At 46.3% G+C, this 17857-nt stretch overlaps 1 protein-coding gene and 1 long non-coding RNA gene across 5 annotated transcripts in view; both read left to right on the plus strand.

Moving 5' to 3' along the window:
* ephb2b (eph receptor B2b) overlaps positions 1-15328 on the plus strand; it is a 98053-nt gene extending 82725 nt beyond the window's left edge. Inside the window, exons 9-16 of one of the 4 annotated variants that reach the window (XM_068314408.1) lie at positions 1576-1643; positions 3320-3442; positions 3552-3799; positions 9590-9805; positions 10042-10191; positions 10787-10980; positions 11522-11677; positions 11750-15328. In XM_068314408.1, coding sequence (XP_068170509.1) covers positions 1576-1643; positions 3320-3442; positions 3552-3799; positions 9590-9805; positions 10042-10191; positions 10787-10980; positions 11522-11677; positions 11750-11858 — 1264 coding nt within the window. In that variant the 3' untranslated portion in view covers positions 11859-15328. The remainder of the gene's footprint in view (positions 1-1575; positions 1644-3319; positions 3443-3551; positions 3800-9589; positions 9806-10041; positions 10192-10786; positions 10981-11521; positions 11678-11749) is intronic. The other 3 variants (XM_068314410.1, XM_068314409.1, XM_068314411.1) reach the window with 3 other exon arrangements.
* Positions 1652-2834, plus strand: LOC137594844 (uncharacterized). Its single transcript, XR_011035356.1, has 3 exons — positions 1652-2236; positions 2285-2332; positions 2383-2834. It is a non-coding gene; the product is annotated as an uncharacterized lncRNA (long non-coding RNA).
* Positions 15329-17857: the final 2529 nt, after the last annotated feature.

The raw sequence follows: 17857 nt of genomic DNA on the forward strand, positions 1-17857 counted from the left end.
ACAACTCAGGCAGACCTGTGTTTGGTTCTACCTCCACCTGGTTCTCACCTGGTTCTACCTCCACCTGGTTCTCACCTGGTTCTACCTCCACCTGGTTCTCACCTGGTTCTACCTCCACCTGGTTCTCACCTGGTTCTACCTCCACCTGGTTCTCACCTGGTTCTACCTCCACCTGGTTCTCACCTGGTTCTACCTCCACCTGGTTCTCACCTGGTTCTACCTCCACCTGGTTCTCACCTGGTTCTACCTCCACCTGGTTCTCACCTGGTTCTACCTCCACCTGGTTCTCACCTGGTTCTACCTCCACCTGGTTCTCACCTGGTTCTACCTCCACCTGGTTCTCACCTGGTTCTACCTCCACCTGGTTCTCACCTGGTTCTACCTCCACCTGGTTCTCACCTGGTTCTACCTCCACCTGGTTCTCACCTGGTTCTACCTCCACCTGGTTCTCACCTGGTTCTACCTCCACCTGGTTCTCACCTGGTTCTACCTCCACCTGGTTCTCACCTGGTTCTACCTCCACCTGGTTCTCACCTGGTTCTACCTCCACCTGGTTCTCACCTGGTTCTACCTCCACCTGGTTCTCACCTGGTTCTACCTCCACGTCTCTGCTGTAGACGGAGGTTCTGATTCGTTTGTTCCACTCATGACCTTCATGGTCGCAGGTCAAGGGTTCTAGAATCTGTTGGGCCAAATTCACTGCAACATCACCTTCTGCGGGACCCCCCCTGTGGAACGGCATTACGTCCTGTAGACCCACCCCCGTGGAACGGCATCATGACGTTCTGTAGACCCCCCCCTGTGGAACAGGATCATGACGTTCTGTAGACCCCCCCTGTGGAACAGGATCATGACGTTCTGTAGACCCCCCCTGTGGAATGGCAACATGACGTTCTGTAGACCCCCCCCTGTGGAACAGGATCGTGACGTTCTGTAGACCCCCCCTGTGGAACAGGATCATGACGTTCTGTAGACCCCCCTGTGGAACAGGATCATGACGTTCTGTAGACCCCCCTGTGGAACAGGATCATGACGTTCTGTAGACCCCCCTGTGGAACAGGATCATGACGTTCTGTAGACCCCCCTGTGGAACAGGATCATGACGTTCTGTAGACCCCCCCTGTGGAACAGGATCATGACGTTCTGTAGACCCCCCCCCCCCCCTTTACTGGAGGCTGACAGGTTTGTGGATCCTGTGGTTTAAACTGGGGCACTGAGGTGGTCCTACACCATCATCACCATCATCATCGTCATCGTCACCATCGTCATCATCGTCATCGTCATCGTCATCATCATCACCATCATCATCGTCATCGTCACCATCGTCATCATCGTCATCGTCAGGCCAACAAACCCAACTGGTGCCATTCAAAGATCCAAACAGTTCGTTACCCACAATGCAACAGGAAGCAAAGCCGTGTTTATGTACTCTTCCTTCACACAATCCAATGCTCATGTGTCTGTAAAGAAACTGGGGGGTCTGTTCCATGTGGGCGTCCCTGGGGGTGTTTGATGTGTGCTTGTGCCCCCCCCCCCCTTTGAACCAGAGCTACAGTTCTTTTGTCTCCCCCCCAGGAGGCGTGGCTTTGACAGGGCGGACTCAGAATACACCGACAAGCTGCAGCATTACACCAGCGGCCACAGTGAGTAAACCCCCCCCCCCTCTGCACACCTGTCTCCATGACTACCATCTCACACACCTGTCTCCATGGCGACCACCTCGTATGCTGGTGTCCTTGGCGGTGGGCCAGCATCCCTCCTTCTGCTGGTGTTTTTGGGTTCTGCTCAGGACCGGATGGAACGCATCAGAGCGTCAGGGCGTGACGTCGTGTTTCGTTGTCATGGAAACGGACCAATGTCCTCTCACAGTCCCGCCGTTAGCGTGCTAACGCCTCACAGGGTCCACGGAAGGCCTGAAGGCCTGGTGAAGGAACAGTTCAGGTCTCTGGTCGCTGCTCTGGGTCGGTTCTGGTGATGGTCGTGGTCTTCCTGGTCAGAGCTGTTGGGTTTCAGGTGGGGGGGTACACCTAGAGCTGGTGGGGGGGTACACCTAGAGCTGGACAGCAGCCATGAGGTCCGTGTCTGATTAAATAGCCCCCGGTCTGTGTTGGAGGTCAGAGACAAATAATCACATTTAAAACTCGGAACCCTGAAGTCCCTGAACACCTAGTCACCTGAAGACCATTTACTGGATCAGGGCTGAAGGGGGGCAGTTCATCTGTTGGAGAGCTGAGAGGTCCGGATAGAGGTCCTGATAGAGGTCCTGATAGAGGTCCTGATAGAGGTCCTGATAGAGGTCCTGATAGAGGTCCTGATAGAGGTCCTGATAGAGGTCCGGATAGAGGTCCTGATAGAGGTCCTGATAGAGAGGCCCGGATAGAGAGGTCTGGATAGAGGTCCTGATAGAGGTCCGGATAGAGGTCCGGATAGAGGTCCGGTTAGAGGTCTGGATAGAGGTCCTGATAGAGGTCCTGATAGAGGTCCTGATAGAGAGATCCTGATAGAGGTCCTGATAGAGGTCCTGATAGAGGTCCTGATAGAGGTCCTGATAGAGAGATCCTGATAGAGGTCCTGATAGAGGTCCTGATAGAGGTCCTGATAGAGGTCCTGATAGAGGTCCTGATAGAGGTCCTGATAGAGGTCCTGATAGAGGTCCTGATAGAGGTCCTGAGTGTTAATGACCTGATGACTCAGGTCCTCCATCCATCTCCATAAACACAACTTCATCCGTGTTCTGATCATCAACTCCTGAACGACTTCAGATGAATCAGTCCTGTTACGAGTGTGTGTGTGTGTGTGTGTGTGTGTGTGTGTGTGTGTGTGTGTGTGTGATAGGTGTGTGTGTGTGTGTGTGTGTGTGTGTGTGTGTGTGTGTGTGTGTGTGTGTGTGTGATAGCTGTGTGTGTGTGATAGCTGTGTGTGTGTGATAGGTGTGTGTGTGTGTGATAGGTGTGTGTGTGTGATAGCTGTGTGTGTGTGATAGGTGTGTGTGTGTGATAGCTGTGTGTGATAGGTGTGTGTGTGATAGGTGTGTGTGATAGGTGTGTGTGATAGGTGTGTGTGTGATAGGTGTGTGTGTGATAGGTGTGTGTGATAGGTGTGTGTGTGATAGGTGTGTGTGATAGGTGTGTGTGTGTGATAGGTGTGTGTGTGATAGGTGTGTGTGATAGGTGTGTGTGTGTGATAGGTGTGTGTGTGATAGGTGTGTGTGATAGGTGTGTGTGTGTGATAGGTGTGTGTGATAGGTGTGTGTGTGTGATAGGTGTGTGTGTGTGATAGGTGTGTGTGATAGCTCACGTGGGCTCTCCCTTCCTCCAAGTGACTCCAGGAATGAAGATCTACATCGACCCGTTCACCTACGAGGACCCCAACGAGGCAGTGAGGGAGTTCGCCAAGGAGATCGACATCTCCTGCGTGAAGATCGAGCAGGTGATCGGTGCAGGTGAGAGACCTGGACCCCGTGTTTCTAGGTTGTTGGTTTGTGTGTGAGCACACGTGCTGCTGTCGCCACGCGTGACGGAACCCTAACGCGACCTCTCTGACGTGGACAGGGGAGTTCGGCGAGGTGTGCAGCGGGAACTTCAAGCTCCCGGGGAAACGGGAGATGTTCGTGGCCATCAAGACCCTGAAGTCCGGCTACACCGAGAAGCAGAGGCGGGACTTCCTGAGCGAGGCCAGCATCATGGGCCAGTTCGACCACCCCAACGTCATCCACCTGGAGGGCGTGGTCACCAAGAGCAGCCCCGTCATGATCATCACCGAGTTCATGGAGAACGGCTCGCTGGACTCCTTCCTCCGGGTGAGCCCCCCACCACCAGAAACACACACCTGAGCAGGAACACCTCCCGAAACACACACCTCGGTCACATGACTACCTTCTTAAAGGGGCCGCTAACACAGAATACATTAGCGCTAAACTGAAACTCCAAGCTAGCAGAACCAATCAGAAAGGAGCGTTGGTGTGACGTCAGGAGGACGCTGCTGATAAAGTTGATTCAAACTGGCCTCATTATCAGACGTGTGAGGTTAAACCGGTCTGGAGGGATGGAGGTGGGTGAGTCTTCATGAAGGGGGCAACACGACATGGGGGGGCTCTGGAGGATTCTGGTGGATTCCCTCTGACAGCTGGCTTAAGCCTTAATCCAGGCTGACATTAAAGCCGGTCCTAAAGACCCCCCAGCTCCTGTCAGCTTCAGCAGCTCTGCTTCAGGACGCCTCTGCTTCACGCATTGATCGAGGTCACATGACTGGCCTCACGACAAGGCGTTGCTGACGGCGTCCTGGTCTGGTTCTGGTCCGGGGTGGACGGTGGTTGTTGGGCGGTGTTGGTGGTCTCTGCAGGCTGTCCTGCCCCCCCTCACCCCCTCACCCCCTACAGAAAAGCCTTCAAGTTGTAGGGAAAGCAGAATCAATCAGAGCTGGGGGGGCTCCTGAAGGCAGGGAAAGAGAACATCACAGAGGTTCTGACCCCCCCAAGACCAGGAGGAATCTGTCCACGTTACACTCATGCTGATTGGCTGCTGGACGAGGAGACGGTGTGCGTCCGTTCTGAGGAGGCTTGTGTTCTGGTGGTGGGGGGTGGGCCGGGTGCAGGTGTGCACAGTTGGAGACACAGCTGCATCAGAGCGCCAGACGCCCCCCAGGCCAGGGCAAAGCCCCCACCAAAGAGGGGAAAGGAACAGCTGTAGACGGGCAGCCAGACCCAGCTTAGTCCTGCAGAGACCAGAGAGTCCTGAAAGGTCTGCGCTGGGGGGTCTAGAGTGTGTAGAACGGGGGGGGGTCAAACTCATTTCCGCCGGGGACCACATCAGCAAAGGGCCAGATGTAACTAATAAATGTAACTAAATGTAACTCAGTGTAATGTAACTAAATGTAACTACTCCTTAATGTAACTAATAAATGTAACTAAGTGTAACTCAGTGTAATGTAACTAAATGTAACTACTCCTTAATGTAACTAATAAATGTAACTAAATGTAACTCAGTGTAATGTAACTAAATGTAACTACTCCTTAATGTAACTAATAAATGTAACTAAATGTAACTCAGTGTAATGTAACTAAATGTAACTACTCCTTAATGTAACTAATAAATGTAACTAAATGTAACTCAGTGTAATGTAACTAAATGTAACTACTCCTTAATGTAACTAATAAATGTAACTAAATGTAACTCAGTGTAATGTAACTAAATGTAACTACTCCTTAATGTAACTAATAAATGTAACTAAGTGTAACTCAGTGTAATGTAACTAAATGTAACTACTCCTTAATGTAACTAATAAATGTAACTAAATGTAACTCAGTGTAATGTAACTAAATGTAACTACTCCTTACTGTAACTAATAAATGTAACTAAATGTAACTCAGTGTAATGTAACTAAATGTAACTACTCCTTAATGTAACTAATAAATGTAACTAAGTGTAACTCAGTGTAATGTAACTAAATGTAACTACTCCTTAATGTAACTAATAAATGTAACTAAATGTAACTCAGTGTAATGTAACTAAATGTAACTACTCCTTAATGTAACTAATAAATGTAACTAAATGTAACTCAGTGTAATGTAACTAAATGTAACTACTCCTTAATGTAACTAATAAATGTAACTCAGTGTAACTCAGTGTAATGTAACTAAATGTAACTACTCCTTAATGTAACTAATAAATGTAACTAAATGTAACTCAGTGTAATGTAACTAAATGTAACTACTCCTTAATGTAACTAATAAATGTAACTAAATGTAACTCAGTGTATTGTAAATAAATGTAACTACTCCTTAATGTAACTAATAAATGTAACTAAATGTAAATCAGTGTAATGTAACTAAATGTAACTACTCCTTAATGTAACTAATAAATGTAACTAAATGTAACTCAGTGTAATGTAACTAAATGTAACTACTCCTTAATGTAACTAATAAATGTAACTAAATGTAACTCAGGGTAATGTAACTAAATGTAACTACTCCTTAATGTAACTAATAAATGTAACTAAATGTAACTCAGGGTAATGTAACTAAAAGTAACTACTCCTTAATGTAACTAATAAATGTAACTAAATGTAACTCAGTGTAATGTAACTAAATGTAACTACTCCTTAATGTAACTAATAAATGTAACTAAATGTAACTACGCCTTAATGTAACTAATAAATGTAACTAAATGTAACTCAGTGTAATGTAACTAAATGTAACTACTCCTTAATGTAACTAATAAATGTAACTAAATGTAACTACTCCTTAATGTAACTAATAAATGTAACTAAATGTAATTCAGGGTAATGTAACTAAATGTAACTACTCCTTACTGTAACTAATAAATGTAACTAAATGTAACTCAGTGTAATGTAACTAAATGTAACTACTCCTTAATGTAACTAATAAATGTAACTAAATGTAACTCAGTGTAATGTAAATAAATGTAACTACTCCTTAATGTAACTAATAAATGTAACTAAATGTAACTCAGTGTAATGTAACTAAATGTAACTACTCCTTAATGTAACTAATAAATGTAACTAAATGTAACTCAGGGTAATGTAACTAAAAGTAACTACTCCTTAATGTAACTAATAAATGTAACTAAATGTAACTCAGTGTAATGTAACTAAATGTAACTACTCCTTAATGTAACTAATAAATGTAACTAAATGTAACTCAGTGTAATGTAACTAAATGTAACTACTCCTTAATGTTACTAATAAATGTAACTAAATGTAACTCAGTGTAATGTAACTAAATGTAACTACTCCTTAATGTAACTAATAAATGTAACTAAATGTAACTCAGTGTAATGTAACTAAATGTAACTACTCCTTAATGTAACTAATAAATGTAACTAAATGTAACTCAGTGTAATGTAACTAAATGTAACTACTCCTTAATGTAACTAATAAATGTAACTAAGTGTAACTCAGTGTAATGTAACTAAATGTAACTACTCCTTAATGTAACTAATAAATGTAACTAAATGTAACTCAGTGTAATGTAACTAAATGTAACTACTCCTTAATGTAACTAATAAATGTAACTAAATGTAACTCAGTGTAATGTAACTAAATGTAACTACTCCTTAATGTAACTAATAAATGTAACTCAGTGTAACTCAGTGTAATGTAACTAAATGTAACTACTCCTTAATGTAACTAATAAATGTAACTAAATGTAACTCAGTGTAATGTAACTAAATGTAACTACTCCTTAATGTAACTAATAAATGTAACTAAATGTAACTCAGTGTAATGTAAATAAATGTAACTACTCCTTAATGTAACTAATAAATGTAACTAAATGTAAATCAGTGTAATGTAACTAAATGTAACTACTCCTTAATGTAACTAATAAATGTAACTAAATGTAACTCAGTGTAATGTAACTAAATGTAACTACTCCTTAATGTAACTAATAAATGTAACTAAATGTAACTCAGGGTAATGTAACTAAATGTAACTACTCCTTAATGTAACTAATAAATGTAACTAAATGTAACTCAGGGTAATGTAACTAAAAGTAACTACTCCTTAATGTAACTAATAAATGTAACTAAATGTAACTCAGTGTAATGTAACTAAATGTAACTACTCCTTAATGTAACTAATAAATGTAACTAAATGTAACTACGCCTTAATGTAACTAATAAATGTAACTAAATGTAACTCAGTGTAATGTAACTAAATGTAACTACTCCTTAATGTAACTAATAAATGTAACTAAATGTAACTACTCCTTAATGTAACTAATAAATGTAACTAAATGTAATTCAGGGTAATGTAACTAAATGTAACTACTCCTTACTGTAACTAATAAATGTAACTAAATGTAACTCAGTGTAATGTAACTAAATGTAACTACTCCTTAATGTAACTAATAAATGTAACTAAATGTAACTCAGTGTAATGTAAATAAATGTAACTACTCCTTAATGTAACTAATAAATGTAACTAAATGTAACTCAGTGTAATGTAACTAAATGTAACTACTCCTTAATGTAACTAATAAATGTAACTAAATGTAACTCAGGGTAATGTAACTAAAAGTAACTACTCCTTAATGTAACTAATAAATGTAACTAAATGTAACTCAGTGTAATGTAACTAAATGTAACTACTCCTTAATGTAACTAATAAATGTAACTAAATGTAACTCAGTGTAATGTAACTAAATGTAACTACTCCTTAATGTTACTAATAAATGTAACTAAATGTAACTCAGTGTAATGTAACTAAATGTAACTACTCCTTAATGTAACTAATAAATGTAACTAAATGTAATTCAGGGTAATGTAACTAAATGTAACTACTCCTTACTGTAACTAATAAATGTAACTAAATGTAACTCAGTGTAATGTAACTAAATGTAACTACTCCTTAATGTAACTAATAAATGTAACTAAATGTAACTCAGTGTAATGTAAATAAATGTAACTACTCCTTAATGTAACTAATAAATGTAACTAAATGTAACTCAGTGTAATGTAACTAAATGTAACTACTCCTTAATGTAACTAATAAATGTAACTAAATGTAACTCAGGGTAATGTAACTAAAAGTAACTACTCCTTAATGTAACTAATAAATGTAACTAAATGTAACTCAGTGTAATGTAACTAAATGTAACTACTCCTTAATGTAACTAATAAATGTAACTAAATGTAACTCAGTGTAATGTAACTAAATGTAACTACTCCTTAATGTTACTAATAAATGTAACTAAATGTAACTCAGTGTAATGTAACTAAATGTAACTACTCCTTAATGTAACTAATAAATGTAACTAAATGTAACTCAGTGTAATGTAACTAAATGTAACTACTCCTTAATGTAACTAATAAATGTAACTAAATGTAACTCAGTGTAATGTAACTAAATGTAACTACTCCTTAATGTAACTAATAAATGTAACTAAATGTAACTCAGTGTAATGTAACTAAATGTAACTACTCCTTAATGTAACTAATAAATGTAACTAAATGTAACTCAGTGTAATGTAACTAAATGTAACTACTCCTTCATGTAACTAATAAATGTAACTAAATGTAACTCAGTGTAATGTAACTAAATGTAACTACTCCTTAATGTTAAATAACTGAATTTCTGACTGATTCTAGTTCCAAACATTACAGTTAGACAGAAAAAACATGTTTGTTTGTTTCTCTGTTCTAACATAAATCCTTTTCATTTGTCAGGTTATTAAACCCACAGAACTCCATCAATCAAGGATCAAACTATCAATCAATAAAGAAAAATAACAGTTAAAATTGGCTGAATTAATGCATTGTGGGAAATATAGTTTTTGGTCAAAACACACTTCTGACCTATTTATTCTCTCGGGGGCCACACGTGGCCCCCGACCTTGGGTTTGACACATGTGGTTTAGAGGCACGTGTCGCAGGAAGACGTGTCAGAATCCAACAATTCCAGCGTTTGACAGAAAGCGACTGTGGGGGGGTCAGGGTTCCACGGACAGGGGGCTGGCGTCTGAACCGGTTCCTCCAGACCAGCCGGGTCGGTCCGCTCTGCCTCTCAGCTGATGCTCGTTTCTGTTTGCTCAGCGCCAACGTCCCATCATCCAACTGGTTTGTGTTTCCAGCAAAACGACGGCCAGTTCACGGTGATCCAGCTGGTGGGGATGCTGCGGGGCATCGCCTCGGGCATGAAGTACCTGGCCGACATGAACTACGTTCACCGGGACCTCGCCGCCCGCAACATCCTGGTCAACAGCAACCTGGTGTGCAAGGTGTCCGACTTCGGCCTGTCGCGCTTCCTGGAGGACGACACGTCCGACCCCACCTACACCAGCGCTCTGGTAAGAACCGCTCCAGCCGCCCCCGCCCCTCAGGTGTCATCCGGGGTCAGCATGAACACATGTGACCCCGAACCTGTGGGGAACCCACCCCCAGCGCTGCCAGCCTTCACCTGTTCCTACACCTTGGACTCCCAGGGGTGTGTCGTGTGGACCAGCGTTAGCGTTGAGGCTCTCTCTGGGGGCGGGGCTCTGGCGGTTGGGTTCCATTTCTGACGTGTTGACCTTTGTGTCTGCAGGGAGGGAAGATTCCCATCCGATGGACGGCGCCCGAAGCGATCCAGTACAGGAAGTTCACGTCTGCCAGCGACGTGTGGAGCTACGGCATCGTCATGTGGGAGGTCATGTCGTACGGCGAGAGGCCGTACTGGGACATGACCAATCAGGACGTACGGCTCCTCCTCCTGTTTATCGCCTCCTTAAACACGTTTTAGCTTCAGATGTTTCGTCACTCACAGGTTGATCTGAACCCCCCACCCCCCCACGCCACACAACCACAATCAGATCATGGTGAATGTGTGGCGGCGCTCCGCGTACACTTTCTGCCCCTGACTGGGGCTCCATTTCCCATCCCCCTCTGGGTAATAGAGGCAAATTACAGCGACAGATAATGAAGATAGTTTGTGATTGGCGGTGAGGACCCTGATGCGCTGAGGGGGGGGCCTGGACGCTGATCTTATCAGCGGCTCCAGATCGCGTCGCGGCCCCATCAGGGGGCTCTTTGGAGCCCCGTGAAGGAGATTAATGTGTTTGACCGTTAACGGCCCCGGTAACGAGGAGGGGACCGCATCACGGGTGTCTGACTGTTCACCGCCGCCGTGCACGCCCACTCACACCTGACTGGACCAGCGCTGGTGTTCTGGTCGACCCGACTGGGTCTAACAGTCCGTCTGGTCGAGGGAACCATTCAGGACAGACCACGGACTCGTTCAGGTGCCCCGTTCTGGGGTGCCCCCCCTCATAGCTGTGTGTCTCCCCCTGCAGGTCATCAACGCCATAGAGCAGGACTACCGGCTGCCCCCCCCCATGGACTGCCCCAGCGCCCTGCACCAGCTCATGTTGGACTGCTGGCAGAAGGACCGCAACAACCGGCCCAAGTTCAGTCAGATCGTCAGCAACCTGGACAAGATGATCCGGAACCCCAACACGCTGAAGGCCATGACGCCGCTGTCCTCAGGGTGAGCGGCTGGAACCGTCTGGTTCCTCTAGGGGGGGTCAGGTGTTCCCTCACACTCGTCGTCCTGATCGGAGACCACGGAGGGGTTCTATCTGGTCTCTGGTCGTAGCGTCGTCTCATTGTTTTCCTTCGTACCCTCCGTGGCTCCGCCCTGTTTCCCAGAGCCCCCGCCTCCTGTCTGTCCCGGCGCCGAGCAGTGATGTAAATGAAAGCTTTTGGGTTCCATAAATCAAACCGTCCCATGAAGGCTGTGGGTCTGCTCCGGGGGTTACTTTGCTTCGACGGCTTCCCTCCTCTGCTTTCATTAGTGGGGGGGGCAGAACGGGGGCCAGATTTCCACTAACTCCTAGTAGATATATCGGCCCCCTGAATCCTGTCACTTCATTTGGATAGTAGTGTTGATGAGGATCCAGTTTGGAACCTCCTGCCTGGGGGGTTAGACCGACACTCTGAACACCTGATCTCTGGTGTGGATCAGGTGCAGGTGGTCTGGGCTGACTCTGATCTGTCCTCTGAATGTCCTCTGCTTGTGCCCCCCCCAGTGTTCATCTGCCTCTCCTGGACCGCAGCATCCCAGACTTCTCCAGCTTCAGCACGGTGGACGAGTGGCTGGACGCCATCAAGATGGGCCAGTACAAAGACAACTTCAGCGGCGCCGACTTCACCACGTTTGAGGTGGTGTCCCAGATGACCATGGAGTGAGTGTCCGTCCAGCCGCCTGATGGGGGGGTCTGTCTCGGACTGTTCTGACTGTCTCTCCGTCCTCTCAGGGACATCCTGCGGGTGGGCGTGACGCTAGCGGGTCACCAGAAGAAGATCCTGAACAGCGTCCAGATGATGCGGGCCCAGATGAACCAGATCCACTCGGTGGAGGTGTGAGGCTCGCAGCAGACGGGGGGGCCGGAGGACGGGGGGTGTGGAGGACGGACCGATGCTTTATGTTGTTCCTGTGATGCGGTGTGGTCGTCCCCCGACCGCCTCCCTCTCTCCCCCTCTTACCCCCGATCCAGACTCGCCCCCATCTTTGGGCTCAGCTGTGGAGAGTTCAGGAACTAAGTCCACAGGGGGGGCCCTCAGGGGCCCACAGACATTAGAAGAGACCAGCAACTCCATTTTCCACTGTTTTCTTTTGATTTTCTTGTTTGTTGTGATAATTTTGTAAAGATTTTTTTAAAGAAAAAAAGGAAACGAGCAAAAGCAAAGAAAGTCTAAATTAGTTGATCTGACGGCGAACAGAGGGGAGTAACTGCCCTTTAAAAGGGCAAGAAGAGGAGCCGAGGAGGAGTCGGGGTGAGGATGAGGCAGCTTGACCTCAGGGGGCGTGGAGCTGAACGGGGAGCCGACGCCCCGCACGCCCGACTCGCCCCACACGCCCGACTCGCCCCACACGCCCGACTCGCCCCACACGCCCGGGGGAGAGGAACTCAAAGGAAACCATGAAATGGACGAAGTTCATCACAGACTGATGTCAGTTTACACAACATCAACGCCCAAACAAAAATCTTTTTTTTTATAGTGTGAAATTTTGTGCTGAATTTTGTTTTTCCATTTATTCCTGGTTTTCTCACGTTAGACGAGAGACGAGTTTAGTTCATTCTGCTTCACCATGAAAAACTTAGTTTGCCAAATGGAACTGATCCTGATCTTGATCTTGATCTTGATCTTGATCTTGATCTCAATCCTGATCCTATGCTGTACATGTCACTCGTCCTGCCACAAGGGTCGCCGTGGGGCCACGGCGTGCTGACTGACAGCTGTGCTTCACCACGCTCTGAATTGCTGCGTTAGTAGAGTTTAGCATGTGGCTGCGTTCCAGTCACACTTCCTTCTTCCTGTTTTTGTTACGTTACACTTTGGCGGTGCGGTTCCAAACCACACGCGTGTGTTCCACACGTGGCGCAGTGTGTTCTATGTTTGCGGGGTGTGTGTGGGCGTCACCGGCTGGTTATTGTTCTCACTTGTTCCTGAACAGAGTTGACTCTTTGACTCTGGACACTCTGGGTCTTCCATCGACGCTCATCCATCCATCACATGGGGGCTCAGAACCCTGTCGTCATGGCGACGGTACATGCAGTTATTGTGTTGTTTCCTCTCAATACGTTGTCATGTTTGTGTGGTCACCTGTAACCCACGCTGAGGGGAGTTGGAGTCCCGTAGAGATTCCCAGAGAAAGAAAGAAAGTCAGCTTTTTGATCCCCTACGGGGAAATGATCTTGTACACTCTTTTACATGCGTATATACTGTATGTCTAACCATGCATACAAAGTTGTGTACAGGCCCCTGAACAAACACAACACACTAGGGGCCTGTAGGCATGCGGTTAGTACAACAAATTGTTAGTACATGGGGAGGTAGAGTGAAGGGTCGCGACTTCGGGGTGCGCCCCAAATAAGCAGCTTGTGGGGGGGGACGGCGCCTTGCTCAAGGGCGCCTCGGCAGAGCGACCCAAACGCCACTGATACCAACGCCCAGGCTTGGATCCGAGCTTCAGACCGTCTTCCTCTCCCTGTTTTCAGTACCTGAAGCTCATTGGTTCCACATAGTGAGGCGGTACTTCCTCTGCTGGCACTGCAAACATCCCATCGTCAGGAAAAACACTTAACGATGATCTGGGAGTTGATCTAAAGTACACCCACGAGTTTCTGTTCCAGTCCCATTAAAGCTGATTCAGACGTGTGTCGGTAGACTCTGTCCAGTTCTTCATCAGGACCGATTCCTGACGGGACGCCTGAAACAACGTGGGAGAACGACTTCCAGACGTCATTGGAGCTGGATGGACTCTTCTGTCGCCCGTCGTCCTGAGCTCCATCCAGAGGGTTCGTCTGATTCCAGCGGGGAGGAAACTTTGGAATGGATGGAGTGTTGAAAAGCGCCGCATGAAGACTTTGTGAACAGAAGTGTTTGTTTTCCACACCAGACTGGCTGTGGGTTACCCACAATCCACTGGTGAAAGCCAGACATCCATTCAGGTTCATGGAGGGTTTCCTCCCATCACATCGCTGAAGGTTTGATGTCAGTTAAATTAGATCCCAAGAAGAGTCCACTGATCTGAAGACCGGACCACTGGGGTGTCCAATGTTTCAGCCCAACGTCTGTAAATACAGGAAGTGTGTGTCCTTCACTTTCACCTTCAGGAACTCTATTTAATGGCTCCACAGACTCCAGCGTCCCTCGTGTTCTGAAGGAATGGAGGTTGAGGGGTGTCACCATGAGGGGTGTCGCCATGAGGTGTCACCATGAGGGGTGTCACCATGAGGGGTGTCACCATGAGGGGTGTCGCCATGAGGTGTCACCATGAGGGGTGTCACCATGAGGGGTGTCACCATGAGGGGTGTCGCCATGAGGTGTCACCATGAGGGGTGTCACCATGGGGGGTGTCACCATGAGGGGTGTCACCATGAGGGGTGTCACCATGAGGAGTGTCACCATGGGGGGTGTCGCCATGAGGGGTGTCACCATGAGGGGTGTCACCATGAGGGGTGTCGCCATGAGGTGTCACCATGAGGGGTGTCGCCATGAGGTGTCACCATGAGGGGTGTTACCATGAGGGGTGTCACCATGGGGGGTGTCGCCATGAGGGGTGTCACCATGAGGGGTGTCACCATGAGGAGTGTCACCATGGGGGGTGTCACCATGAGGGGTATCACCATGAGGGGTGTCACCATGGGGGGTGTCGCCATGAGGGGTGTCACCATGAGGGGTGTCACCATGAGGGGTGTCACCATGGGGGGTGTCACGCTGGTTGAACACAGTCCTGTCCTTGTGTACCTTGTGTGTTGCAGTTTGTGACCATGAATCCACACTGAGCCAGGATGTTTGAGCAGAGGGCTGCCTCCTGCTGCAACGCCCTCTGCTGCTGTGGGGGTCACACAGCACCAGAGCGCCTCCTTCTGCTGTGGGGGTCACATAGCACCAGAGCGCCTCCTTCTGCTGTGGGGGTCATGTTTCATTTCAGGTGGAGGTTGTGTGAGACGTTCAGGTGACATCAGCAGACGACTGATGGATGGGTGGGTGTGGCTCAGAGCGAGCCCCCCTATCCCCTCCATTGGTGTTTCTCAGTGTGACCCCCTTTTTGCCCCGGCTCTCCCTCCTACCACCACCCTGGCCGTCAGCTTGACCCGACGGCGACGGAACACTTCCTCTCTCCACTCCTTTAAGGCCCACATTGTAGACCAGTACCGGGTCACACCACTGTGACGGGTGTGGGGGGGTCCTGTAATTGTGTATAAATGTACATTGACTGTAACCCTGTGAATGATGTAACAATTTCATTATTTGTAATATTGTCATTGGTTTATTTTCTAAAAGCCCGACTTGAATCTCCTCAATAAAAAAATAAGATCCTAAAACAGCCACAACTGTCTGTTTTTACTTTGGAGACTCCAAAGTGTTTTATTCATCAGTCTGTGAGTGAATGCACTAATTCTTAGAGTCACTGACTAGTTATAATGTCCCGTTTGGCCTTACTGTGTGTATGGAAAAGGTAATCACGCTACCGATGCTAACACGCTAGCCCGTCAATGGGATTTTCCATAATATGTCAGCATTGAGCTAGCCGCCATTCGTTACTGTTGGCCTGTGTGGAGTTAATAACAACTCTGGTTTATATTAAAGGGACAATAAACTCATTTTTAAGTGACATTTTATTTATCATTATGAAAAATATAAGGAAAAAGGTTTTCTGATGTCTGCATCCTCCCTGTGGTCAGGAAACCTTAAAAAAGATTGGACAGCAATGGAAAGCAAGGATAAACGGTAAAAATGACCAATTATCCGAGAATCTGCCATGAACACTACACGCTGGATGATTTCCAAAGAGATTTGAAGGTAAGATCCTTTTCAGACAACCCACAGTATTTATTCTGAATTCCCAAGGTTTGGTGTTAAATAATTCACGTTTGGAGCTACTGGAGGGATTGAATAAATGTTTCTATGACCAGATTATCACGTGATTATGGCATTGTGAAAAGTAAACCACATCAGAAGTGATAGACGGGTGATTTTACTGAGAAGATCTGTGACACTGAAATAAAACAGCATGTCAGGCCCTGATCCTTCTGCGTAACGACTGGAGGATCAGTCAGGGGTGGGGTTTCTTTCTGAATGGCACCGACTTTTAATTCAGTCAGACTGAGGTGTGAACCTGTTTTCAAATTAGGCATGGGGTAACATGGTAACAGAGTAACAAGTTAATGGGATAGCAGGGTAACAAATAGCGGGTTAATAGTGACAAGGTAATGGAGTAATAGGGTAAGTAGTAGCAGGGTAACAGGGTTAGAAGGTAATGAGGTAAAAGGGTAATAGGATAACAGGGTAATAGGTAACAGAGTAATGGATAACAAAGTAATCGTGTTACAGGGTAATGGGGTAACAGGGTAACAGAGGAACAGGTAATGGGGTAACAGCGGAACAGGTAATGGGGTAACCAGGGATGTCTTGTGTTCTTTTCTCAAACACCTGGAGTTGGACATCCAGTGTCTCTGCTGTATAACCATAACCCCTTACCCATAACCCTAACCCCTAACCCCTAACCCCTAACCCTTACCACAACACCCCAACACAATGGCTCAAGGTCTTTAACGTTTATTAATGTGCTTTAAACTAGCCTGAAATAACTTTTAATTACTGTTTGACTGTTTATATTATTATATTTATACTTCATTAAACCACTGTGGATGCTCCGGTTCTCAGCGTGAACACCAGAAGAAAATTGTGATTGTGTTGTTCAGCAGAATCTGATTCCATCCTAGGATTGATAGGAACAGGTTTGTCAGACTTCCAGCACGACGACAATCACCAATAGGGTGTTTCCAGGTCGCAGGGGAATGAAATCAGAGCCTCACTTCCTGGAATTCACCGTCAAACATCTGACAAACTCCAGACTGAAGCTGGACACTGTCTGAAGCAGCGTCGTCCATTCTTTGAGGTCCGTCCCCGCGGTGTCCCTCCACCTTGTTCTGGGTTGATGTCAGGACGGATTCGTCAAACTGGGCCCCGGGTTCCGAGCAGAGGTCAGGCCCCACCCTCTTCTGACATGTTCAGACCTCATTAGCGCTTCAAGTGTGAGGGGCAGGAGACCTCAGTCTGACCCCGCGTGTGTTACGAGAGCTACCCAGTGGGCAGGAGGGGGACATTTAGCAGTTCAGTGTGGGGCCCGCTGGGGCATCTAGTTCCAACCACCCACAAGCCCTCACACCTTGACGACTGGGAAACTGGGGGTCGTACCTGGTGGGAGGAGCTTGTGAGGGAGGTGTTAACGAATGGTTCCTGTACATGTGACTGTTCTAAATCCTCCATGAACCAGTTCTGGTTTGGCAGCACAGCTTTAACTTTATGACTGATTGCTTTATAGATTCGGGTGAATGAAACAAATACCATCTCAAATATGTGATGTCCTATAAGAGATTTAGATCTGTACTGAATGACAAACTATACAGTAGAAAAAGTATAGATAGGAATGTGTCTTCGGTGCTACTACACATTAAAAGAACAATAATTTGTGCAGAAAATCTTTAGATTTACCTGAAATGAGATCTCCAAGGAACCATCACCTTATCGTGGTGGAGAGGTTTTTGTGCCCTGAGGATCCTGATAGCTGTGTTGTTGGGAGTCTTGTGCTCCTGGTAGGGTCACCCAAAGCAAACGGGTCCCAGAAGAAGAATGGTTCGGAAGACGTCATGACAGGTAGAGGGAGGGAAACAAGTAACCCTGCCCACGACGAGACCCACGTCTGGAGCCAGGCCGGGATGGAGGGCCCGTCAATGAGCGTCTGGTGGCCGGGTCTTCTCTGGCCGAAGAATTAACATGGCTTTTCTGTAACCCTGTGGACCCACCACCCACAGGGAGGACCGATGGGGTCGGGTGCGCTGCCACATGGG

This window comes from Antennarius striatus, chromosome 5 (genome assembly GCF_040054535.1).
Source record: "Antennarius striatus isolate MH-2024 chromosome 5, ASM4005453v1, whole genome shotgun sequence".
Classification (NCBI taxonomy): Eukaryota; Metazoa; Chordata; class Actinopteri; order Lophiiformes; family Antennariidae; genus Antennarius; species Antennarius striatus.